General features: G+C 41.8%; 2 protein-coding genes across 7 annotated transcripts in view; one reads left to right on the top strand and one right to left on the bottom strand.

The window, feature by feature from the left end:
* The window catches only part of ADAMTSL1 (ADAMTS like 1), a 481,138-nt gene extending 471,471 nt beyond the window's left edge, over positions 1-9,667 (top strand). For all 6 annotated transcript variants that reach the window (XM_066987715.1, XM_066987719.1, XM_066987716.1 and 3 more), the window contains 4 exons: positions 1,274-1,481; positions 4,489-4,598; positions 5,660-5,880; positions 6,913-9,667. In XM_066987715.1, coding sequence (XP_066843816.1) covers positions 1,274-1,481; positions 4,489-4,598; positions 5,660-5,880; positions 6,913-7,019 — 646 coding nt within the window. In that variant the 3' untranslated portion in view covers positions 7,020-9,667. The remainder of the gene's footprint in view (positions 1-1,273; positions 1,482-4,488; positions 4,599-5,659; positions 5,881-6,912) is intronic.
* Positions 9,668-18,082: 8,415 nt separating this feature from the next.
* Positions 18,083-27,323, bottom strand: part of LOC106048354 (stabilizer of axonemal microtubules 1) — a 58,701-nt gene continuing 49,460 nt past the window's right edge. Inside the window, exons 3-5 of the mRNA XM_066988659.1 lie at positions 26,303-26,482; positions 23,314-23,516; positions 18,083-19,251 (exon numbers count right to left, since the gene is read on the bottom strand). Of these exons, the coding sequence (XP_066844760.1) occupies positions 18,305-19,251; positions 23,314-23,516; positions 26,303-26,482 (1,330 nt within the window). The 3' untranslated portion in view covers positions 18,083-18,304. The remainder of the gene's footprint in view (positions 19,252-23,313; positions 23,517-26,302; positions 26,483-27,323) is intronic.

Here is a 27,323-nt window from a genome sequence, read left to right as displayed (position 1 = left end):
TGAAATGCAGGGCAGAGCTTTATGAGGGAGGGATGGGAAAAACTTCAGTTTCAACCTCACCGAACTGCAAGAAAAAAAAAAAAAAGTAGTTGTGTCTTTGTTTTCTTTGTCAGGAGTGTGTCTGTTCACATACTTGTTTCTATGACCTCAGGAATTAATCACCTGCAGAAACTGAGGAGCAGTAACGGATGCCTCTCCATGGGGCTCGAGAACACCTATCGCCTATTTTGCAAAGTAACCAGAAACACTGCCATTGAGGGATGAGATAGGCACTATTTTCCCCCCAATATCACACAGCTCCTGCTGTGTATCCTGAAACTTAATGAAGCAAACTGCTGACAACCATAAATCTCTTCAGGAAACTAATAATCAGTTGTGTCCTTCCTGTTCCTACCAGTATCTTCTTCCCAAATCCAACTGTATGAGTGTTTCACCTAATCAGCCTTAAATAGGCAAGATGTACTGTCCATCTTGGTAAGAGTTTGGACCTGGACAATTATTTTTTGTTGTTACAGGTCTTTTATTAGTTATGCTGGATGTTTTAAACCCCAGCACATACAGGATTAGACCCTCAGCAGTTAAATGCACAGTCCAAGCTCAAGAGGAAAGAAAAAATATGTTCTTTGTCCCTGTGCTGTCCATTTACAAGCTCCATCCCTGAGCAACCATCAGGCTTTACTATATTACCCCAGCTGTCAGGGAGGTAACAGAGCAGGCAGGGCCTGACACGCACCAGCAGATTCTTGGTTCCTCTGTCAGCAGCAAGTTCGAAGTGCCCTGAGAGCTACGCTATCAGCTTTATGAGGACAGATTTCTCTGCTGAGGAGTGAAAATTGGCTGCAGCCTGTGGCTGTAACCTGTGATCAAGCCCTGTGACCCACTGCTGGAGCTGTTATTGTTGCCTGTGATTAAGGCTCCTGTGGCATAGTGGTGTGAGAGCAGCCATGTCCAACCCCTGTGACTGGGCTAGCAATATTTACTAGGCTTTTAAAAACAACCTTAAGGGCAAAACTAATATGAATTCTGGGCCCAAAGAACTGTCAGAGAGATACTTAAATAAAAAATATAATCTTTTCCCGGCTTCCATCCTATGAGCAGTTTTCAGTGACTACTATAGGAGGCTGAGGCACTCAGCACTTTCCAGGGTCATGGCCCAAATGAACCAAGCCATTCTTGGGGCCAACACGTAAACTCTGGTTGGCACTGATGATACCGCAGGCAGCACGCTCACAGCACGTATGTGCTCCCTGACTTCCTTGCCTTTCTCTGACAGATGGATGGTAACATCATGGTCTTCATGCACACGGAGCTGCGGTGGAGGCATCCAGATGCGGCGAGTGACATGTCAGCGGCTGACAGCAAAAGGCAGCTCTGTCCCGATGTCGAACGAGGCTTGTGTCCAGGTGTCCAAGCGCCCCGTGGACACTCAGAACTGTAACAGGCAACCCTGTGTCGAGTGGGTGGCCTCCTCCTGGGGCCAGGTAAGAAGCATGCCAGCAGTCTGAAAACAGCCTCATAGTGTGGGCTGGGGAGAGCTGACAGAAGATGAGAGGCTATGGTCTGCAGGCTTTCGAGAAGGCTACTGATTTGCTCAGCTCTTTGAACTCCAGATTTGATGCACTGCATGCTTGGGTTTCTGTAGCTTCCTGCAGTCCCCAGAAGAACTGCTTGTGAACAGGACTTCCACTGCAGACCCCTCTTTTGTCCCCAGTAGAAATATCTGCAGATCTTCATTATAATGACAGGTTACAAGTCTGGGAAATAGCATTCTCTGCGTCTACAATTGCCCTTACCACCCATGGAGTGTGTCTCAGTTTTGGCTGTCAGGAGTCAGGACTGATGGTCGTGGTAGGTTTGGTGGGTTTTGTACAAGAACACAGTTTTAAAATATTTCTGATGTTGCCTGAGAACCTCATAAAGTACGAGTCTTCTTGATTAGCTTCACAATGAAAAGCAGAATAGGAGGCTACAAGCATTTTCAGATTACTTCATGCTGCTTTTCAGATCTTCAAATTCTCTCCTTACAGCTTCATACAATGATCAGATGTTAAGAAGTTTCTTTCCATAAATACCAAATGTTCCAAGTATTTGGAGTTAAATCCCGTTATCGTGGGAATCCAGAGAAGAGTTTGCTTTGTCTTTTTTTTTTTTTTTTCCTGTGAGCTGAGATCTCCTGAAAAGATACTCGCCAATACACATTCAATTATAACCTAGGACCAGTCATTACTATCCTCCCTTTTCTCTCCACTCCAGCATGACTGAGCCATATGTGAAGGCTGATGAATCCACGACAGTCCAGACTTAGCGGTAGAAACTTGAAACTTTTAAGTCCAAAGATCTCCAGAGTGGTGACTCTCATGTAGGGGTATACCATACCAGGATGAACAAGAGAGTTAAAATTACGGAAGACAATTTTTCTAAAAGTTAAAGCAGATACTAATATTGCTTTAACATCACTTTTGGTGGAATAAACATTTTGAAAGGAAAAAATAAAAGATAAGGAAGTGAGGCTTCTTGCAATGCCAGAAGAGGTTAACAAAGTTACTAGAGTATTAACTACCAGTCCTGACATAGTCAGCTACTATGAAATACGTTGCATCCTTTTCTAATCAGTGTGTGGTAAGCCAGTTTAAAAACAATGACAAATGCTATCTCATTGTGTTAGAGGTTAACGTAACATAGTAGTTTGTTATTTATAACCACATGCATTCTGTATTTGCTTAGAGTATCATGCACAATACAGGGTGCCTCATCAGTTTTCTTATGATGTTAGAAAAAAAATCTTCAGAGACTAGAACTTATTTTTGTTCACTAGTTGAAAACATCTTCATTAAACTCTTGTGTATTTTGGAAATTTCCCTCATGAAAGAGGAGTGAGTTATTGTATTACATTTATGAGTAAGCAAGGAAATATCTTTCTTTATGAAGGAAACAAACTGTCCAATTTTCAGTCCCTGTGGAATTCCAGGTAAGGACTGGATTATCCTTTCAAAAAAAAATTACCTCATTCTTGCTTTTAGATCATTATGGTTTATCCAGTTCCCCATGACATCATACTCAGACAAGATGATCAAAGAGATCTGAATTCATTTGTTGCACCTGACCTCCGTGCATTATAATATAGTATTTCTCCTACTTAAAAAAATGATGTCCCACATGGGCCTATACAGCTCAGTCTCTAAGCCAGAAGACTATTTGCTATCTGATTACAGTTAGGAATGTACCACTGGCTCAGTGGCTCTGTGGCTCAATGACTGTCTGAGTAGTATCATGGGATACTCTGAAGAGGCCATCAGGTCCACATTGCCTAGGTGCAGTGACTAACTTTCCCAAAGAACAGAGAAAAACAGATGACTTACCCTCTCTGTGCCTCCAGAACTAATTCCTTTTCTTTCCCTTCCACCTCCCATTTAATATTAGTGGCATTTCGTGGGCTATTTGACCTGTGCTATGTATCACATAATGTTTTGAAAGCAGTCACTCAAGCTTGCTGCTGATGAGGACTGCCAGTCCTACAGGTAACGCAGAAGTGCTCCACACGCTCCAATGAATGACATTTCCACCCACCTTGCTCAACAAGGGGCTTGACTGAGAGCATGGGAAACAGCACAGTCATTTTCTTCTCTCTTCCAATTATCAGGGAGGGAAGAAACAGAAGCAGGAAGTGAGCATTATTTGAGGAGTGCATGGTAGTGTGAAATGGAGCGTCTAGTAGCAGTGGAGGAGAATATAAGTGTGGAAGAGAGAGCAGCCCTCTCCTGCCAAAACTTCCTCCCTCTTCACATTAACAAACCCCCAGTCTGTTCTGGAATATAATTTCCAGATACTTAGTAAACAATCTGCTTCCTAACATTTGATTTAATTCTAAAAGAACACAAACACATGCTACATACCAATATCTAATTGCAGTTTAATCAAAGAGAGGATTATAAGAGTTAAACAGCAAGTGTGCAGCTGAGACACTTGAATTGGTTAGGATAACTTCATTTTTGGACCAAACTTGCAGATCTGCTTTGTTTGTCATGCTTGCAGCTTTCATTTCTTGTTCTGCAATGCTTTCAAATTGTGGTTTGTAGTAGAATATGTCCTTGGTCCATTATGTTCCTGGTTATTAACAATTTTCCCATAAATTGTGATAGTTCAAGCTGCAAAATGCACAGTGAAATGAAAGTATTGAGATTTCCTGTACGGATCATAGGATCTTGGCTAACGATGTGAGAGTATTTTATTTGCCCTAACAGATGTATTTAAGAGTGAACTATTGAAGAGGAGAGGGTAATAAATCTACAGAGCAGATACAGAAATACAGTTTTAATACTGCTGGACAAAAGATGACTGCGTGCTCAGCCTCCAAAGTGTGCAGAGCTGCAGGAAGTGCTTGCAAGCTTCACAGTCACTGCATGGCAGTATGCACTTTATTTCACCAGCAGTCTTATAAAAGGGGAACATTGCCTTTTACTTCCATTAAGTGTTTCTCTGTGTTTACAGTGTAATGGGCCTTGCATTGGACCACGACTGGCTGTACAACACAGACAGATACTTTGCCAGACCAAAGATGGGACTTCTGTGTCATCTGATCAATGCAGTGCCTTACCAAGGTAGGAGAGGAGTCTCTTACAACTGAAACCACTGTCTTTTGCATAGATTTTGAATGCACTAGTGATTTAACTGACATTTTTCGTGTTTTCTATAGGTAACAAAAAGGTCATGGTACAACCTGTTTAATTATGTGGCATAAATCTCAGCAGGCTTAAGCCCAGACTTCAGTATTGATTCATTCGAGGGGAAAAAAAAAAAAAAAAAAAAAAAGAGAGAGCTATCTAACAACTGAATAGCCTTCTAGGCATGCCAAATCCTGACTGAAAGGCCATGCTATCTCTTCCTAGACCAAGGGCACATTTGTTACCTCGGTTCTGCTGGTAATGAAAGAACTCCCAAAGCTGCCATTCTCCTTATCTCTCAATTAGACATAAATGCTCATTGGATAGAACGGACTCCACAGCTTTTTTTTTCCTACAGATAAGCTCCACTATTGACATTATAAAAACATATTTATTTTCCATAACATTTAGCCATGTAAATCAAGCCTAACTATGGCTGAAAACTATTAGAGGCTCTTTGGCACCACAACATGTATTCTAATTGTCCTTGTGATGAAAAGAAGAGAACCAAGTGTTCTTCTATAATCTTCTTCCCTTCTGAGACAGGGTTAAAGGGAAAAGGAGGGTTTCTAAGAACTGTTTTTGTTTCTCACTGGTTACAGACATCAGCAAGTAACAAACCTCTGAGTTTTACTGGCTGCCACTTCTTTCATTACATCTTTTCAGTGGAGCTCTGGTTTGGCATTTAATGGCAAGTGGTATTTAGACCAAACCCTCAAATAGTTCAAATGGTCATTTAACTCCAGTTGTGCTATACCAGCTGGCAACCAGCTGAGGGTCTGGTCCCTGAGTGTAGTTACAAGATTGCCTTTCAGTGCACGAGGCTTACCTGTGCTTGCCCCAAGCGAAGACTTGTTCCAAACCGTGCTCTGAACAAATTATATTTGGAACATGCAAGGCTTGCAGTCCCCAGAGCGTGCGTGCTGCCCAGAGTGGCACTCACTTGCTTCTCGTGCAGCACAGTGAGTGACAGGGCCCCTTTTCCCTTCTGCCCGTAGGCCTTTGAGCACTCAGAACTGCTGGACTGACATCTGCGGCGTGCACTGGAGGGTCAGCCTGTGGACCGTGTGTACAGCTACCTGCGGAAACTACGGCTTCCAGTCCCGGCGCGTGGACTGCGTGCACATTCGCACCAACAAGCCTGTGCTGGAGCACTACTGCTCCTGGAGACCACGGCCGGCCAACTGGCAGCGCTGCAACATCACGCCCTGTGAGAACAGTACGTTCCTGAGCAGAGGGGAGGAGTGGGATGGAGGAGGTAGGAGGAGGCCTTTGGGTCCTCCATATGGAGCCATCTCCCAGAACTGTGGTGCTGGGCATCACAGCTGGGCTTCCTGGGGATCCTCCAGCCTGAACCGATGCAAAATGCAGTGTCCAAAGCTCAGCTTCCCAGCATGGGGGACAAGGTGCCCATTGCAGTTTGCTGGCAGTGGTGTCCAGTGGGGTTGACTTGCGTTGTATCCCCTTGCTAACCATGTAAAATGGCCCGACTGTCCATTAGTGGTACAGACATGAAGAAAAACACAGATGTTATTGCAGTGAGCTGTATAACTGCCCTGTGATGATCCCTTTTTCCAGCCTTAATATGGAAAGTGGGACTCCATCAGATCAAAAAATGCACACAAGGTCTGGCTGAGATACTGGACAGTTTTCAACCTGCAACTCAAAAGCAGGAGGCTGCAGGCCTCAAAACCTGTCCGAATCATACTAGGGACCAAAGTCCTAGGGAACTTGAAATGTAGGTTAAAGTATCTAAACATCTCCACCCTGGGCTGTGTTCTTTGGCACACGTGAAAAGCACAACACAACATCTGGTCAGCTGTGGAGGCACTCCCACACACTCTTTTGAAATGCATGAGATTGGACAAAGTACCTTTGAGCTACTCTGTTAAAGAAGTTTCCAGTTTAATTTACTACTTCATCTTCGGTGTAACAGCTGTTAGGAAACTCTAGAGCTTCCCTAGAATGCCAGTAGATGACACAGGAGTGCTGGAGAAGCTTCAAAAGCTCTCCCAAAAGCTCTCCTCATGCTCTGAAAGCAATGGCTGCCCACCGTGTTCTCCTTTGAGCCTTTGGCTGCATGAAGTCCCCACTCAGCATCTGCAGCAAGTCAAGGTCATGCTCACTGTGAGGCCTCCCAGTACAAAGCTGTTTTGGTTCCCTCTTGGCCACACTATGAAATGTTCTCAGTTAAAAAGTCCTTCTTTCATAGCCTCACCACCATTTCTCCTTTTCGTTTCTCCTTTGGCAGTGGAGTGCAGAGACACTACAAGGTACTGCGAGAAAGTGAAGCAACTCAAACTTTGCCAGCTCACCCAGTTCAAATCACGCTGCTGTGGGACTTGTGGAAAAGCTTGAAGACAAATGCAATGAAAATGGAGGAACAAGGGGATCACAGCCTTTGCTTCACCGAGGCAAGGACTTTTACAGAAAATATAAATGGAATGGATTTTTTTTTCATTTTATTTATTTATTTCCCTTTAAAAGAAAAAAGGAAAAAAAAAAAGGAAAATGAAAACCTTTTACCAAATTGTTGTTGTAAAGGGACCTGACAAGTTTTCCCTCCTATAAATCTGGGAGACAGAATGCAGCAAAATAATCATAAGGTTAGAAAACAAAAAGTCAAAGAATCCCATGTCACCAGCAAAGGGCCTGAGAGGAGTGGGGCTGCCCCAAAATGTATGTACACACTTGGGTATACTCCAATGGATAGATGGGAAAGCGGATCAAAACATAAACCTAGCATCACATTGAACCACCACAACATGAATCAAAGAATCAAACAGCTTGACAGATCATAGGGTTTGCAGAAAACAAAACAAAACAAAGCAAAAAAAATACAAAAGAATACAAAAAAAAAAAAACAGAAAAAATACTAAACTAAACATTCATCTGTGAAGTATACAGACCATTTATCTTAGACTAGTTTGGGAATATAAGCATATGATTTTGCTTTATAAACCTATTATTAGAACCAAGATTGGATTCCTTTTTTCCTTTCTATACCCCTCTCTCCTTCTCCTCCCAGGCCTTCAAATGATCTCAGTGGGAGATAGCTGTCGATCTTTGAGGATCCGGAGTCATGTCTGAGAAAGTTGAACAATGTTGTGTAATGTGAGTGAGTCTAGAAGACATCTGAAAATGTTCCCAGGGTGTATTTGTGAGGGAGGATTGGCACTGGGAGTGTTGCCTTCAGCACAGAGATGAGGTGGTGATGTTAGCTATTATCTAGGAGAAGGAAAGAAAGTATGATCTGCTACTAACAGACTGTAACACAAACCTGCAAATGCTGTCCTGTGCATAACACAGGCAGGAAAAATATCATTTGTGGTAACAAGAGCTGCTTCGAGTACTACGTCCTACTAACACTTCATAGGAATAGATAGGAGTACTAGTTCCCAGAGTTCAGGTTCTTTCAGAGCTGAGGTTTGGGTAAGAAATTTGAGGAAGTGGGTTTTCCTTTCCTGCTAACATGAATATTTTCTCTTCTGACAGCCAAGCCTTTCAGTCAAGTAGTAGAAAAAATTTCTGATATCTTTGGCTTTGTTCCTACTCGGTAGAAACAGAATAGATTCAGCATCAGTCCCAGAGGACTAATGTCAATAAATTTTAATAAATTTGCTCCTCTCTGGCTGCCTCCCACAACAAAATGGGTGCTACAAAGCAGAATATTTTTTAAGCCTAAGTATAACACCCTAAAAATATGATCTAAAAAGTGAGCCTCAGACATCATACATTATGTGTCGTCTGTGAGTCTTTCTCCCTAGCCAATTGCAGTGACTATTCATCCATTGAAGTGCTTCATCCTTTTTGTTCCTGGGCAATTCCTGCTCTGCTCTGAATAGGGCTTTAAAATTAGAAGGGATTTGCAAAGTAGGAGGTTTGAGCATTATAAAAATTTAAAGGAGAGCTGTCTGGATCTGAGGCTTTGACTTGAGACCATCTCTAAATCAAAGGTTTGGCTGTGCTTCACCCCCAGTGGGGCTCAGGCCTTGTGGTACATTAATGAAAGGCTGTTCAAGTACTGCTGTGTTACAGCTTCCATAACGTGGATTTTTCAGCAAAACCAGGAATCTAATTCTGAGGTCAGTGTCAGATTCATGACATTAAACTGTCTTCAGTTTGGTTGCTTCAAAACACATTTGGCAGTGGATGCTCTCACTACAAATGGGTCTTCAAGAAATAGTGTTGCTAAGCTTCCGTGTAACTTTTTATTTAAAAAAAGAAGAATGTCTTTCTATGTATGTAAATGTATATCTTTTGTGTATATTTATTAGGATTTCTTGTATAAAAAGTGCAATATTAATAATTGTACATTATTTTGTCCAGATAAAACTATTTGTGTTTTTTTTTAAATCTCCCCAGAATTTTGTTCCTCTAAAATCAATGGTAATACTGTATTTTTCACTTGCATTTAATTGAGGATCTGCTTCACTGTGCACAGAGTGCTTTATAAAATATGACATGAGGGAGGGGTGGCGTTTTTAACTTGTGAAATGATAGTTATGCATGGAATGAAGGACAATTCCTTAATAATAATAATAATAACAATAATAACAATAATAATAATGTGGTGGATATTTCTAGTACAGTAGTTAACAAAAAGCACGGGGAAGTATTTACATTTGTTTGATAGCTAAGTATATTCAGATGATCACGTGTTGAATGGTAGCTGTGTAACCGTGCTGAGGATAAACAAAAAGGATCAGATCTGGAGGAGCCACTGTGTCATCTCTGCACAGTGTGAATCTAATTTCACATGTTTGTTCTGTGAATTGTGACTTGGCAGCATCTCAGTAAGATTTCTGAATATTTTACAAAAGAACACTTTCCTTTTCTAAAAAGAAAACAAACATGCAAACTTGTATTTATATATATTTTTTGTACAGGTAATGCAGGATACTTACTTAACTACTGCTGTCTGATGTGTTGTTTATTAATCTTAAAAAAAAGCCAATCAAAGTAGCAAAGCTTTTGGAGTACTCTGTCCTTATTCTGTATTACCATAGCAGCAAACAGCTGTTACATGAAATACACATGATCCACCAGCATCCTCTTTCCCCAAGACAGAATCTACCCTGTCTTAATTTCTTTTTAAAAGTCTCCAGTCATTCAGATTTTGCGCCTTGTCTTGGAGATCTGTTTGAACTCTTCAATCGCCTTTCTTTGTTCTTTTTAGCCTCTGTTGTTCTTCTAGAGGTATAAGGCCACTGCTGGTCCTAAGCTCATGGAAAGTATATAGCCTCATAAAAGTATATTCCTTTTTTCTACACAGAAACTCTCAAAAACATAACTCTCCTCAGCAACCCCTGGAGTGAAGCAATGCATACTACCCCTATTATTCAGTCTTTTCTTATATGTCCCCACTACTTTCATTAACAGAACTTGCAACTCCTTGAAGCATCAAGTGTATAGTTAGAAGGAATCCTAGTCATGAGCAGAATTACAAGGAAGAAAACATGAATAAACTATTTCTCTTAACAAAGACAAAATCAGGTTTTGAAAGCGAAGCTGGTTCTGCTGTTGCCCCTTTTCAAACAAATGTTATAATGCCTCTTCTAAAAGGGAGTGGTGATTTTGCTCTCATTTACTGACAGTTTCCCCAGTATGGTGTTCCTTCCACCACTTTTTAGACCCTTACACTGCAGGTAAATAATACGTCATATAAGCACATGCACACACAGACGCAGGCCAAAGACAATCCCTAGGACTTCCAAGCGACAGTACTGAAGGTAATGGGAATTCAGTCATTCATTTTGAGTAAAACAAATATAAAACCTGGCGTTGATAATAAAACAAACAGCAGACCAACTTAGGTTCTCCAGAGAATAATTATTCTTTTTTTTATGCATATGGCTTTAGTTACCAGTCAAGTCAAAAAGCCTTCAAAACCTTCAAAGCAAGCTTCCAGTTTTCTCCCTACTAATTTTCGCTGAGAAAGAAAAACAGTTGTGCAACAAGCAGACAAATGCAGTGCTGAAAGGTTCTCAACAGGAGACCCATTCCAGGCCCCTGTTCTGTGGCAAGGTAAGCACAACTAAGCTACTCCAGACATGTATGTCTACGTGCATGCCTTTAAAGCCATAGAAACCATAAGCTTTCATTAGCTGGATTTTTTTTTTCCTACTATATGGCTGTAATCATATGCACTGTAAATGAAGGTATTGGGTTGTTTTTTGTTGTTGTTTTTAAGCTAACATCTCTGTAGGTACAGTTAACACTTGTTCGTTGCTCTTTTTAGCTGACTTCTACCTATCAAAAGATCCTTTCTTTCACACCTGGCCAATACTTCCTCTTCCATCTTGTGGTCTATATGAACTCATTTTGCCAGCTTCTCTCCAAAATCTGACTCTAGTCTTCCCGTCCAATCTGTTTAGTTTATCTGCACCCTCTCTCATTTTGGGTTATTGTACTTGGGCACATACTCCAATAGCTGGAAAACAGTCTTGAATGTTTTGCAGCCACACTTCAGATCAAGACTACTCCTGCTTCACATTTGGCTCAGTCACTTCATAGTCCAGTATAGCTGCTAACAAGACATACATCGTTTCTTGTACTGCATGTTGCTTTTCTCCATCTGGTGCCTGGAATTTGCACTCCTCTGTAGTAGGCATTGGATCTCTTATCCAGTCTATCAACATTAGCAAGACTTGAATCCCGATCTTTGCCATTGGAAGTACTGTTAGATCACCAGCCCGGTGTAACCCACAGAGTTCTTCAGTATGGTCTTTCTTCCAGCTTTAAAGTACTGGAAATAGTAGAGGAAGTATAGCGGCCTCTGTGACATCAACATCTCAAACAGCTGCTGCAGCTTTTTAGAGACAGGTTTTCTGACCCCTACTGCACCAATTTGGCTAATGAAATACAGTCTAGTGGATGACGGCGTGCTTTAAGAATGATGCGTGTGACAGTGTCAACATTATTACCAAGGTGTATCTACTGCTTTCTTCTGACCCTCCTTGCAAGTTATCCTATTAAACGAAAAGGTAACAATCACCTTATCTGTTTTGTGCCCAAAGACTGACTCATAAACAAATTTTATTAATTCTTTGTCAATGTAATCCGACACCTCAGTTTGTAGACAAAGGTGAACCAAGTGCTAACTCTCTTCCAGATTTTCAAGACCATTAAAGTCCTCCCAAGTTCTTAATGATAACTGTCAGTGAGTCACTAATTATTTCAGCTAGTTCATATAAAATTAACTTTATTCATTCAGGTATCTGATTTTTAACATGCAAGCTTTCAAACTATTTTGAATGTCAGATTTTCACACACACTGCCAATGTATACAGATGGAAAGCTCAGAATTGCTTATGCTTACTATGGCCCTACATAACAGCTGCAGAACACAGTATGGAAATCATCAATTTAACCTTTTTCTTCACCCTCTTGTTTAAAAGTATATGTAAATATACCAATGGTCTTATGCATTAAGTGTCTCAGTTTTTATTTGTGGATACTAAAACAATGTCTAATACTTTCATTGGCAAAAGAATGAGGGAGGAGACAATTGGATATACTTTTTCTATTGATCTTACATATTTCTCACACTAAAAGCATCTTGGTTTATCATTATTTTCCACCTCATTGCTTTTCACCATCTCCACCCAACTGTTTCCAGTTGATCAAAATCAAATCTAAAACCTAGACACATACCTATTTATTTTCATCACATTTTGCTGTAAGGTTCTTACTTTTTTAATATATATTTTGATATGAAGTTTGATAATATGCAACCTAAAATGTTATTTACCCCAACTTATAAGGGAAAAAGCAAAGCTACAGCATCTTCTCATTATATGTTTCAGCCTTCCCCTGCTTTTTCACTGAGATACAATAGAGTTGCTCCCATTCTCAATCCCATTCATGGAGACATCAACACAACAATAAATTTTATTCTGCTTCTGTCGCTCTGAGAAGCAAATGTGGTGCTCAGCCTTATCTTTCCTTCAGTTATAACTGATGAAGACTGAGACTAGAAATTTAATGAAACCACAGAGTCTAGCCATTCTCTTTGGCCAGTATGGTTACGAAATCTGGAACAGCCTGTACTAAGCCATCCAATTCATTCTGGCTGCCAGAGGCAGCAGGGCTGAGAGTAGTGAGAGCACTGGAACACAAGTGCCTTAGTGTTAGAGAAGTATCACAGCAGGGTCCATCTGGAAAAGATTTTTTTTCAAATGAAAAAAAAAAAAAAAAAGACAAAATTGAGCACAAACTCATGAAATGTACTTTAAACAGACCATCAGCAGTGGCTCCTCACTGATCTGGGCTTGTGCACCAGCTCATGCTCTTAAGGAGGTTTTATGCATGGAGAAACAAGGCTAACACAGCATAAAATGTTTTCTCATCAATTAAAAAAAAAAAATCCAAAATACCACAGGCAAACAATCAGCTTGTAAGTACTATTGCTAGAAATGATGACAAAGCATATGTCCTCTCACTGATGTGGAAAGTATCTGACAGTGTAAAGTAATAAATAAAAGTTTGAAAGTTGAAATATTTGCTTCCAATACCACCAAATATAGCCACAAAAACAATCAGATGCAATTCATTCACATGAGAGTCCTGCCAGTGCACTTCATTTCATTTTTATTGCAGGAAACTCACTGGAGCTGCTTCACCTTTCACACTTTCCAGCTTTGCACTGGTGCCTGCTTTTGGCACTGACTGATGAGCACATGCAAGGAGACCTGCACAGGCTGCTTCCACAGAGAAACAGGGGATTGCATGGAAATGCCTTTAATGCCTCCCTCTGAGTCTCTATCAATCTGTACCACATGCAAGTTATTCTGCCTGCTGGCTGCTCTGAATCACACTGTTGATCAGTCCATGAAGCGCGGCAGATGGGAAGGATCAACGCAGCATTGTGTCACCCATCACACATCCATTTCTCCTTGGCACCTCACTTTGCCAGTGACAAGAGCCTGTGGCCACTGCTGCCCCCTTACCTGCTTACATAGCTCCAAAGAGCTTTGCAGCTCTTTGGCCCTGACAAATGAGCAATTCTGAGGCTCTGATTTAATGACTAAATGTCACTTCTTTGCAAGGAGAAGTTCCGTCCTATCATGGTCCACACTCCTTTCAAAATGTCTGCCTCTGTCAGCGAGACAAACAGCTCTTGAGGAAGTCAGACATCATGCTCCTAATGGCCAGGCTCATCAGCACAGGATGTCAGTGCAGGTACTGCAGCATCAACACAAAGTTCACATAACAGAAGCAGCCCCAGTACCACGCAATGCCTGTTCTTCTCCAGAAGAGCGCTTCCACAATTCCCCTGGCACACAAATTCCCATGTAGCAGCCAAAAGACCAGGCATCAGGATCAGTCCCTGGGGATACCAGGGGGCAGTGGCACGGATAGGACTGCAGAGAGCCCAGGCAGGAGACTCTTCTGTGCAGGCAGGGCAAGTGCTCTGCAACCAGGGAGGAGCAGGGAGGTGATTCAGCTGGCTTGAGCACAGTATAAGGTCTATGAAACTGTGACAACTAGGTTTGTGCAAACCAAGATGACTTTGGTTTGTGCTTGCAAACCAGAACTATAAACACACTGTCTACCTCTTGTTCACACTGCAGTTCCCTATTCTTCCTCCTAACACTCTGCTTGCCTCTGAGGAGAGGGGGAAAAAAGGAAAAACTAGAATTTTCCTTAAGCCTCTAAGCCCATCGCAAAGAAAAGATTTAGATTTGTGTAGACATAAATAAAAAAGTACACAGTTTTATGTGGCTAAAAGGGAAGGGGGTACTGGAGGGTTGTGCTCTGGCTACATATAAATACTGTTTGCTTAAGCAGGGGCAGGATGTGAGCAACTGCACGGTAAGCACTTAGTTATGCACACATGCTTAGGATGACATGGGCATGGGAAACCACTCCCTGCTACTACCCTCTTTAACACTATAAAGTAGTCGGCTGCTTCTAGGTCTCACATGAGGTCTGAGCCTACTTTGTTTACAAACTCCCCGGGGCAAAGCACAAAAATAAAACTTGAACCAGAAAGATCACACCAGACAGGCTGTGAACAGCCAGCTCTCCAAGTGAGGATCAGGGCAGGTTTCTTTTCTTCTAAGGAAATGTTTAATTGTTGGGCTGAGAAGTAATTTGAGTTGGGCAGCATGGAGAGTTCCCCCCCTTTTCAACAGGCTGGGTTTCTTTGTTTGGTTGGTTGGTTGGTTTGGTTTGGTTTGGTTTTTTAAGCATAAATTATTGGTTTAAATAAATAGTCCATGAGGTTGGTGGATGCTTGTTAAAACACTTCACCTCCTGAAACACTGATGGAGTCATTTTTCAACTAATAGCATACAATCTAGTGATTTTATTACCAAGAAAAAAAAAAAAAAGAAAAAAAAAAGAAAAAAAAAAAGAAATATCTCACTGTTAACCCACTACCTACAAATCCCAGTAAATGAAATACAGCTGTGCACTGGCAGGATCCCACGGGCACTTTTCTTCTTCAGCAGGGAGCAAAGCAGAGCATGGGCCTGCAGGCCGGGCAAAGCAGCACCCTCAAGCCAACGGGGTGGCGTTTGGCCTTGCTCTTCAGGCCCTCCCCTGGTGCCTTGCTGAGGACAGCTCTCCAAGCCAGCAAACACAGCACTGGTGAGCTGGAGAAAGCCAGGAATATAAAGCCAAACACACTGTTGCCTCTCTAATAGTTACCCTTTTCCTTCCGTGCTGAATGCAGGCTAAAACATCTGTGGGGCAGATACGCAGCCAGATGAAGTAGTGAAAATCAGGTTGCTCCAAAGCAGCAGTTCCCCTCAAAAACGAGGAGAACAGCATAAGCCATCAAATTACTGTTTCCTGTGTGGGAAAGAGGCAGAGAATGGGGAGAAAGTGGGATTTGTAACAGGATCAGCCAAAAGCAAAGTCTGCTGGTGGTACCTCAGAAAATTCTCTGTGGAAGTTTCCCATCGCAGTGAGCCAGCCCCGAAGTTCTCTGCCCAAATGGCTCTTTCCAGCTTAGACAGCATGGCTCCCTCAGGGAAGTTCTTTCCATGCCTCAGGAAGGTCATTTTTTTCCTTTCACAATGGAAACACATTAAGACCAGCTGCCTCCTGTCTCTGGAGTACCACACCCACGATCAATATTGTTTTTCTCCGTGCTATGAACATCCTCAGTCCTTGCTGAAGCATATCATTTATCTTTTGGCACTTTCTTCATAATTCTGAAATGTATGGGACACTGACAACTCACGTTCTGCCTCTGGCAATCTGTATAGCACTGGGTGAAGTCCTTCTCAGAGGTTATAAATGCATGATGGTGTACTTCCATAGCCAGTACATCCAAGCTAAGCCTGGCCTCCCAGAGCCAGGTATTTCTTCCTGCACCGACCTCCTGCACCAACACTGGTAATTGTGCAACTGTGTGATGCATTGGTTCAGGAAAATTAATTAAATAAGTCTTAACCCCATTAAAACACTGGCTTGCTCTCAGCCAGGACGATCTCCTGGTCATGCACTCAGACAGTGCTAATGTTGCAAGAATAAGAGAGAGCAGGGGAAATATGCAACTGGACGTGAAACTGTAGCAGCCCAACCTTTAATCAGCTTTAATTTCTGTGGAACCACATCTTTCATCACTCAAGCGAACTCGGTTTGTTCCTCAGTGTTATCACATGATGGTTTTAATAAGTTTCTTATACACTTCAGCTACAAGTCAGAAAAAAAAAAAAAAAAAAGTGTGTGTTCACATACCAGGGAAGTCTTGGAATTAAATCAGTCCTGTCTACTTGACACTGCAGGGAACTGGTGCACTATTTGCAAAATCAAGACTTCTGTTATTATGGTTCAAATTCCAGATATTACTGATGCTAAGTAGCATATTACATTTCTGTTCATTTTGATAAGATTAGCTTCCACCCAGGGGAAAAACAAAACAAAACAAAAAAAAAAAAAAGAAAGAACTGTGATAGACAAGACTCTCCTAGCTCTTCATTCACTGCCAGTCTCAAATCAAGGAGTTGAAAGAACAGTCAAGGAGCTTTCAGGCATAAAATATCAATCTCTTTTGCAGTCACAGGCCTATCTGTTTCTTTTGGATAAACTTTGTTTCAGAACAGACAGAATTCAGGTTGATGAATGAAATCAGAAAAATTAGTGAATAAAGAGAGATAGGGAAGACAAAATATTTTCCTGTCAAAGCCTTACATTAAAGACAGAAAGGTTCAAGGCAGCTGCCAAGGCAGCAGAAGCTGAAAGAAATATGGAACATACCCTAGGTAATGACCTCAGTACAGGTGAGTGAATATTTTTTCAGAATCCTGAGTTTCTGAAGGCCGTGTTTCTCTATCAGTGACTATGTAGTTTGGCCCCTTTTTATAGTGTAACTGGCAGAGATGTGCCTAGTTGCCCTTGTTGCAATCCCACAAGTTTTCATTGAACTAGCGCATATATTTAGAAAAAGCCTCCAGGACTGATTTAAAGACTTCAGGTGATGCAGAACCACTGTGTCTCCTGGGTAATTGCTCCAGTGGCTTCCCACCCTCAGGGTTAAACATTCACATTCCTAGATGGAATTTGTTTGGCTTTAGCTTGCAAGCTTTTATGGAAGACTTATATCCCAAAGGGTTTCAAAGCTTTTCAGAAGTTTTAAAATACATTTATACAGAAAACTGTCTTCCATTCCTCTCTAAATACAAACTCTTTGAGTGGCAAAAGACGTGCCTTTTCTCCAGCATGCAACAATTTTCCCTAGCTCTTGAGCTAATGACTCAGAATACAGCCACAGCTGGCTGAAGTAAGAGGGAAAAAGATTTAGGAAGGTAGATTGCACTAAAACCAGTAAGATTCATACTGCTAATGTAACATTTGTAAGCCTAGAGAACAGCACCGGGGATGTGGAAAAGGAAAATTTCTGATCAGGAGTTTAACCTTGACCTTCTCCAAAAGATAATACAACTGCAGCTGCTGGCTGAACGCTAACAACATATGGCAATTTTATTCCAGTTACACTCACGGCACCCTCACTGCATCCTTCAGCAAAGAGCTCCTGACACCTCTCCTATTCTAAGACTGAGCCAGGCTACCTTGCAAGTCGTAGGCTAAAGTGGTGTCTTTGGAATGACAACCTCATATCCGATAGCCTAGCTCTCGGCAGCATGGTGACACAATGAAGGTGCCACCTCCTGTAATCTTTATCTGATAGTTGTACCTGGCATTATGTCTTTTTGATGGAAGTGAAGAACACAGCCAGGTCTCAGACCCTGTTGTCCAGGTGTTATTTTCAGCTGTGAGTCCACAGCATGTAATTAAGCTGAAGAGGTGGTTATACCGCTGTCGTCATGGAAGTGGCTGAACCCCTGTTAAAACAGCATATACCACTGTGAGATCTCTCTCTTAGTATCTCATGAGAGGGTTATCTCTCTCAATTAAAGAGCAGAAGGTAGGTGGGAGCAAGAAAATAAAAATATAGAGAAACAAGGATTCAAACGTCTTGTCCTTGGGTCTTATGTTTTTTATTTATACAATTGGTCCAGAAAAAGCCAATATTTGGGTATTAATTTTAAATTTTTTCCAAATATAAAATCAATGATTGGTTTTAAAGAAGGTTACCAAAAAAATCAAGCTGTCATTTTTAGCTCACTGAGGCCCTGCTCTTTGAATCCGTTCCCAAGAAGGCTGCTTCCAGTCTCTTTTCTTCAGTGTCAACCTTTCAAGCATTCACCTCCAGAAGCAGGGATATAGAGTTTGTGACCATCAGCATTGGTTCCCTCAAAGATGTATCCCGGTGGGTCTTTGTAAGAAGCCAAGCATTTAACAATGCCCTTTGGTGTGTAGCTGGTAGCATAGATGGTTTTTGCATCTAGCAGAGTGTGAGGCCTAGGGCCTGACCAGGCAGGTTTGTAGCTCTTCGTAATTGTGAGAGGATGAGGCAGATAATGGGTCCGAAAGGTGCTCAAGCAATCCATTGGTTCATCTGGAAAAGTCAGCTCTGGGGCATGAGTGATAGGCTTTACTCTCTTGCACGCCCAGGACTTATAGTCTTCCTTCATTGTAGAAGAGCTATCAAATGGCCCAGTGTTTTTCTTAAGCTGGGCCAGAGATCGGCACATCTTGGCTGGCTTGCCATTTAGGTGCTTGTAGTGTAACTGAGTAGTAGTTCGAAGGTCCATTTTCTCTACCGGAGGTATATATTCAACGTTTTTTTTGGTGAATATAGGATGAAGTGGCCAAGCTTGGTATTTTTCCTGAAACTCAGTTGTAGAGGAAAATGGACAATCATGGAGAGGCTTTGGCTGGTATGGCTTTGCCAGCTTGGCTGGCTTAGCAGGCACCCCCTTGTAAGAAACTTTGTGAGTAGTGAGACCATTAAATGGGACCTCACTGGGCTTGTATTTCTCATACTGATGGATGTAACGTTTCTCCAGAGGGTGTGGCACATAATTCACTCTGTAATTTGTCATATTCTCAAAGGGATCCTTGCTTTTCTGATTCAGATTCAGAGGTTTGCAGCTTTGAGTGGCAACCGGTCCCCTGTAGAGATAGTCGTCTTGGACAACAGTTCTGTGGTCAAATTTTTCTTCTGGTGGGTGATACCCACCATCTGGTCTGATCATCTCTGTCTTTGGTTCGTTCCACAGCACATAGTCATCTGAAATGTAAGAGGAATCCTATCTAAGTGTTCAACTATAACAAGTATTTGATGGTGTAACCTTGACAAATCCTGTTGGAAACTATTGAAAGAGTCACAGTAGAAAACATTGTACAACAGTGTGCTAACCCCTGGAAATATATAGCATCTACACAGAGGAGACAACAAGTTTCATGAAAATAATGCTGTGCCCACCCCCTGCCTACAGAGTTGTGAAATGCAATCTCAGAAAATCAGATAATGTTCTAAGTCTTGCAGAAACATTTTCTGCAGGTAACTTGGTGAGTGCTGTCCTCATGCTCAGTCAACCTGAAATCACAAACATGGAGTATCATGGCAAGGGCTTTGAATGCTTTCCTTTAACTTTCTGCAGCTATGTTGTGGCTGGTCCAGAGCACAGGCAGGTTATGCCTTTGCCTGCAGGAGGCCACAGAGTTGTCCCACCCAGTATCACCGGATCAAGGAAAACCAGATGTCCACCACTCCACCCTGAAGGCCAAGCTGCAGAGCTGTCTTCTTCGCACCTTCTCATCTGAGGATGACCTGATTTCTTAAATGCACAGATGTGATGCTCCCTGCTGTTGTCTGAGTTCAGAGTTTTGCAGCTGATCTTGGTGTCAGCAAGTTGTGCTGTGTGGAAGTTCCTCTGCTCTTGGCCTTTCTCTGTATGGCACTCCTGCTCTCAATACAAGCAGGAACCAAGAAGGAGCTTATCTCTCCACCTCCAATTCTTTGTTACTAGCAAAACTGCTAGAATTTGCAGGCCACATCTGCACTGATCTGAAGGATTGTGTCATATCACAGAGAGGGTTCCTACTCTAGAAATCTTGCTATCTAAATTCACGACTAAGAAAATTTCTAGGAGATGTTTTAGGGACACCAGTATCTTCCTTCTTGATCAGGATACCAAGCAGAGCGAGGCAGTGAGACTTAAAAGATTTGCACCCATTCACACTAGAAATCTATTGCAAAGCTGCCTAGCTTTCAGACCCGTGCAGCAGCCACAAGCCCTTCTTTTTTCCTTCCTAGTAATCTTGTGCAACTTCCCCTAGGGAGCATTATGGTTACTGGTAGGAAGTTGAAATGAAATAGTCTTGGAGCTAACCCAAGTCTCCTTTTTTATTTTTTTATTTTTCCCCAGTTTTCCCTCCTTTCAAACCACATTGAGAGTCATAAGGCAAATAAGCTTCCAGCTGACTCTGCACAGGAAGGAAGTCTGGATTTCAAAGTACTAGAGAGTAAATGATGCAATTAGGTATCAGGATATTCAAACTCTCCAATCCAAACAGAGTTATTCCTCCTGAATAACAGCAGCCACAGTACTGCACAAACACAATTACACAAAGGATGTGTTCATTACAATGTGAAGTTTACCAAAAACAAAGTCTTTTTTTTTTTTTTTCCCCAATTAGATGTCTATTTAAAGTCCTTCTGGTTTAAATCAAGCTGCTCTGCTTTGCCACAGGAGAGCAAGGAGCAGCCACAGGCGCCGTGCTGCTCCCAGCCAGCAGCCTGGCCCCACTGCGGGGCACACACGGCTGCAGGGATGCCTGTGCAAGGCAGCATAAAGGGAGACGAGGCCTGCAGCCCAGGGGATTTCCTGCATGCCACATCCAAAATCCTTCCCCCACGGAAGCCCATGGAAAGTCTCCCCAGTCTGTTGGAGACAGGCATTTGAGTCCACAGGAAAAGGCCTGGTCCAATGGAAACGTGTGCGCTTGGGTGCAGGGCTGCTCTCATGCAGCTAATTAGTTCAGAGAGCTATGAACATGGTGGTGTGTGCCAGCATAGATACTCATCTGCTGCTGTTGGTGCCACTGAAGTCCAGGCCACATGCTCTGCTAGCCCAAGGAGTGTTCAAGCTCATGTTTCTGCTGGGGCAATAAGAGACATCCAGGCACTGCCCCGCTGGTGGGGTCCTCACCTGGAGCCTCTGCCCAGGGCATATCATTGTCCTGGAGAGATGGTCCAGCAGGGTGAACCAACAGCATATACAAACGTGTGACATTACAGGGGATGTATTAATACACTGATAAAAAATGACTGCTGATGAGACTTGGCCCATCTCTGCACAAGGGCTGGTTCAGAGATCTGACAGTTCAGGTGCCAGTCAAGAGCTACCAAAATCCTTTTAGGTTCCCCCATCATCCTTGCTGCAAAATATACAGTGTGTTTTGGATGTAAGCACAGCTTTTGCAAAATATTCAAAATATGACAAGCTAGCCCATCTGTCTTCGATTTTAAAAATTTATAAGCTCTACACAGTCAGAGACCTCATAGGCATTATGAATTTATGTTACTTAGTGTAAGCCAGCAGTGCTACTACTCCTTCAAAATATGTTACAATTTTATTGTAACTCTAATTCTTCTCCCATAGATATTAATAGTTTCCCTTGTAGCACAATCTTGAAAACATTAGGGGGTACAGGAGGGAGTAGAGGATATGAACCATATGTTATTGGAGGGTTACACACATCCCACTACAAGTGAGACAACACTAAAATTAGATTACATACCTGCAAATGAATAGAAACAGCCATGTGTGTAGCTGAGAATAAATAAGAATCCTGAAACCTCAAGTTGCAAAGTCATCTGACATTAATTGTGATATGCAATATCAGCATCTTAAACCTACAATGTTATTTGACCTGTGGTGCGTGTAGTGGGAACAAATAGGACAATACAGTAGGAAAGGCAGTATAATAACAAAGCAGCACTTGTACGTGTTTTATATGCTGCTTAAATATTTGAATTACAATAATTAATGGAATAGCATGTTACAAAATTTCATACTTGGAGTGTTGATAAGTAAAACATCGGAGTGCTTGGAGAATAGCACAATGAAAACTCTTTTTGTGAACCTGGGCCTTTAAAATTGAACAAATTCAGTATGCAACTTGATCTTTCAGGTGGTTTGGATGAAGATTTCTATTTGCAGTGTTCTCTGAAATACTGCAAATTATAACCAAATGTATATATGCTACATTTTATTAGAGTTCTGGAGTAACAGTTAAGGTATTGACCTAAATATTGATAAAAGACAAAGATATACATCTGGTTCAGATACAGAGTAGTTACGGATATATAAATACAGAAGGAAAGATCCTCTGCTTGTGCAAAGCAACCTTCCGTTGTTGTACACAGTGAGGTTATCCCAATGAATACCATCTGGCTACATAGCCTATGCAAAACAAAGTGTTCAAAATTGTGTATATGTGGGTATTTTGCACTGTGGGTCATAGTCTTCACCAGGCAAGTCATTCTAAATGGACAGTATTTCCTGTATCCTTAATGTAAAAATTCCAGTTCCTGCCATTGCAAATACGCAGCTGTATTTAAGTCCAACTTGCAGTCATTTCATTAACACTGCATTCACATACCTTTTGTTTCCTTACTTCCTTTATCATTTTGAGTTTTAAGAAAAATTTGTTTCTGTACAATGGGACAAATCTAAATGCCAGCACCAATCAAAAGTTTTTGTATTTGTAAAGCACAATAAAAATAAGACATTAAAAATATTGTAAGAAATACAACAATACTAGCTATCTACCTAGCACCATTTTACAGCTGTGCAAATGTGGAACAACTCTAATTTTCTCTTTATGTCTTTCTACCAAAACCAATAGTTACTGTGACAGTGTAACTGAAAGCTTTCTTCCAGTGCATGCAGACAGAAAAGTAATGCTGGTGGAAAGGAAGGAACGTGGTCCCATGAAGCCAAACCACCTACACCAAGTTACTGTTACTTAAAAAATGAAGGCATAGTTGGGTGCACAGTTCACATGTTTTACCAGGAGGAGAGCTTGAGTGCTTTGGACATTTGCATGGAATTTCTGGATGTCCATAATTCTCTTACGTCTCTTGTATATCCACATATTAACTCTGCAGCACACACAAAACTGGTCCCATGCTTCATGACCTGCTCAGACCTATTGAATTCTGCACATTTTAGATGTGTCTGATCCACTGACCATGTGTGCCAACCATGCAGTACATCAAGAGTATAGTCAGTATAGGTAATACTGCTGGAATAGTCCTGAAATGAGAACCAAGGGCACATACCTTCATAAGTGGATTTTGTGTCCATCTTGGCACCAGAGATGTCTCTCGTCTCACGGGGGAGGCAAGGAAGTACTTGACAGATAGGGTGGGGGTTATAATCTTGTCTATAAATGGAGGTCAAATCCATGCTCTCATCACTCTTGACATGCTTTTCAGGTTCTTTAAGTTTCAGTGGAAACACTTCATGGGCTATGTAATCTCTCCTGTGAATAATAATTTCATTATGTCTTTTGTCTAAAGGACAAAATTATGCTCCTTCTGGACATATGCAGAAATTATTACTTCCCCTTACCTTCACAACCTAAGCAAGTTTGGATAGGATACAAGCATTAATGAAACACACTAGCCCTTCACTTTTGGAAATCCAGATTCTGACAAAGGAGCTTAGGCAGCTCTGGACAAACTCAGGCAGGACAGATTGCCCCTTCTCTCCACCGAGCAAGGTTAATGGCCTTCCTCAAAGCTATGTCTGTTATCCAGGGAAGTTATACCAGGAGACATAACTTCTTTTATAAAGCCCAATAATTACAGCAGGCTATCTAGGCATGACAGAGGGAACAGCCTTCCCAGACAATGCATTGCACAGCTGTTTAGCCCTGGATAGAGAGAGAACAAAACATTTTTCCTGCTAGACACCAAATGAGGAACGAAACATCAGTGTGGTCAGACAGGCAGCTTTTTCTCATGTACCGTTGTAAAATAACTATGTTAAGATACTGGGGTAGTGTTACGTAACAAAACATCACAGAAACAAGTTGGAGAAGAAAATTACATCACCATCTGACATTCACTGACCTGAACCTATGTCACCACACACATCCTCTTGTATAGGACACCAGAGAATTCAGTTTCTAGTGTCAGAATAATATTTCAATGGTATGCCGATTTGTTTACACCTTTGGCAGCTGGGCAGGAGAAACGGTCAGTACTGGAGCTATTCTAATATTAATATTACATTTTCTGAGGCTCTGAATTTAATGTATTAGTCACATAAGTGACTAATTAGTCATTAGGAAATAAACAAGATTCTCAAAAGACTGTGTGGCAGAGGGAAGGAACATTCACACTGCAAATTTTTAAGTATAGGGGTAAAAACAGAAATGCAAAAGTAAATAATTCCAAGGGCATCAAGAATTCCTTATGTAGATGTCACACAAATTGTAGCCACTTGGTATCCTTTTTTAAGGGGCCAAGAAAAGGCAAGCAGCAATAAAATAGGCATGCAGCAGCCTCAGTAGCAGGGAGGGTTCAATAACAGAGATGATCTTTCCCAAGCCACTCTCAGAGCACAATAAAACCCAATTTTGAAGCAGCTGAGCCTGTACCAGGGGCATGTAACTGATCACAGGCAGGTGATTCTTCACCAGTGTGATCAAGTATTTCTTGGCAGCAAGAGCACTTTCTCTCACTCTGTCCATTGCATTGCAACAGAACCTGCAGTGGAGACAACAGCGGACAATTGATGGGCTGGTAAGTCAGTGGCAACCTGCATCCAAGACACTGTGAAAAATAGTACTGCCTACAACTCCTGAACTTTGTCCAGGAGGCTTATTGCTTCCCTGCAACATCTGACGCTCAGCAGAGGGTTCACTCCATCAATTCACTCTGCCTGAGAGGAGTTTAATCACACAGAAGTAGAGATCCTAGCAGCAGTCTAACATATGGTGACACCTTTACACTAGGCCTTGGCACTTTCCAGGTGGATGTCTTTTCTTGTGAGTGCTGCCCAGAGGACAGCAAGATTTGCAATCCAATGGCTAGCAGCTCAAGCTCTGTTTTCTGCTCTTACAGGGTAGGTGATTTTTAGTTGTTTGATAAAGTGCATGCTCTGAAGAAGCAAGTAGAATTAGTTTCTTCTTTTCAGAAACTTTTCACTAAACTTCAGGAGTAATAGTTATTATAGGAATCACCATCCTTGTCCAAGCAAGGGTAGTTTTTCTGGTTGACCAAGAAGTTTCTAGGACTCCTTGACAGAACCCACATAGTGGCTGCACCTCCTTACTGTCCTTAAGAGGACACAAATGAGCCCAGGATTTATGGGCAGACACATGGACATCTAGCTGCTTCGGCTCTAGGTGGGAGGCACACATAGAAGTGATGTGTGAGAATGTCTCATCAAAGCCCTCTCAGTCCCTGCTGAAACCTTTAACATAGAGAGAGGCATCCCTAATATGAGTGAAAGTCAGGCATTTTGGCCTTCAACGGCAACATTTGTGTTTTAGTTTGACAACTCTTAAAAATGCATAGAGAGGGGAAGGAGTTCATAAAGCTTGTCAGGATAAGGACATACAGATGGCGTTAAGAGTTTATTAATAGCCATTGGCATCTCCTTGGTCTCTTACTCAGCTCAGCAAAGGCAAGTGTGAGGTTGTTTGTGACTGTGCCTCTGAGCACAAAGAAAGCAAATATCAGCCAACAGTGCAAGTGTGAGGATTTCTGCTGAACACCAGCACTGGGCTGCAGCATAGCCGAGAAGAAAAACTGCCCAGCACTACACAGGGACTACCCTGTGGAGCACACTCACACCCCCCTTCCAGTCATCAAGCTTTACCATATTCATACCTCCTCACAAACCAGTCATTCGTGTTACAGTGTACAAAGTGCCACACAAAGCACAGAACAAAAGAAAAATACTCCCCAGATATCATCTGTAGTTTCCCAGGCAATATTTCAGCTTCTTTCCCAGAAGCCTTCCCAAAACAGGAAGCAAGCAAACAGCAGGGCCATAACCGTGCTGCTGTGGCCTGTGTTTTCTTCAATCAGATCACATCTCAGCCTCCTGGAAGTGCAAGAAAAATAACCGCTTCCCTCCACTGCAACAACTGGCCTCAGACATCCATCACTCCTCACCAGTGCCTGTATAACCCCAGAGTTGTTGTCTTCAGGTTCCCCTTGTGGAAAGCAATCATTTTTGTTTTTCCTATTGCCCATCTCTAAAACACACATTCTCTAAAACACAACCCTCATTCTCATTCACTCCTTTTCGTACTTTGCAGTTGAGATGCCTTCCATGGGTATCTGTGCCATCTTGTACTCATCCTTTGGTTTGAATGAGTCTCTGGGAAGTGTGCAGGGATAAAGGGGGTATTTCTCCATGTACTCCGATAGCACACGTGGCTTCTCGCTCTTGTCATAGGGCCTGGTGGGCAGGTGTGGACAATGGTGACATCTGCAAGGGAAAAAAATAACAGGGGATTTAGTGCCTCGCAGGTCATTTTAGATAGCTGACTGAAAATACCTTCTATAACCTGGCTGCAGGGTACAACTATAAAACAGTGGATAAGTGGCCATTGCAATGAATGCTATAGCTTTGATTATACCAAGTCCAAAATCACACCCTGCACAAAGAATGGGTTGTTTCTGTTTTATTCCATAGCCTGCAGTCACAAAAAGTCAGCAAAGCCAACAAAAACAGCCTAAGAAAAACAAGTTCACCTGGATGAAGAAAATAAAAAAATTAATCTGAAATACAGTCAAGTACTTCATATTATACTGGACTGGAAACTCCATTTAATGTTCCTTTTGTTCCATTTCTCATCAATTTATTGTCCTACTTTGCACACTTATTGAGCTCACTTGAGTAGATAAGTGACAGTTTGGGAGTCTCTATTCACTCCTCCATGAACTCATACTTGGACAGCAGTGCTCTGGCTTTAAATGGCACACATGCAGGAAAATAGAGACATGAACCATAATGACCTCGATGTCCTCCTGCCATAACTAGCTGCACTTGTTCTGAGATCAGCAGGAACAATACCAAGAAGTATCTCCTATGAAAGTCTGAGCATACATGCTGAGAGCAGATGTTTGTACCTTGATAAACAAATAGACACCTTCTATGATCAGGCTCCTGAAAACTTACAGAACACCTCCAAAGATGAAAATAATGATATGAATAATTTCATCACATTTTTGCTATTTGCTGTTCTTTCAGTACTTCACAGAATCCTTCCTTTTCTGAAAAAGCCACTTCTGTAGTAAGCCAGAGCCTTCAGATTAAAGTAGTTCCA

Source organism: Anser cygnoides, chromosome Z (assembly GCF_040182565.1).
Source record: "Anser cygnoides isolate HZ-2024a breed goose chromosome Z, Taihu_goose_T2T_genome, whole genome shotgun sequence".
Classification (NCBI taxonomy): domain Eukaryota; kingdom Metazoa; phylum Chordata; class Aves; order Anseriformes; family Anatidae; genus Anser; species Anser cygnoides.
This window is presented reverse-complemented; position numbering and strand designations above follow the sequence as displayed.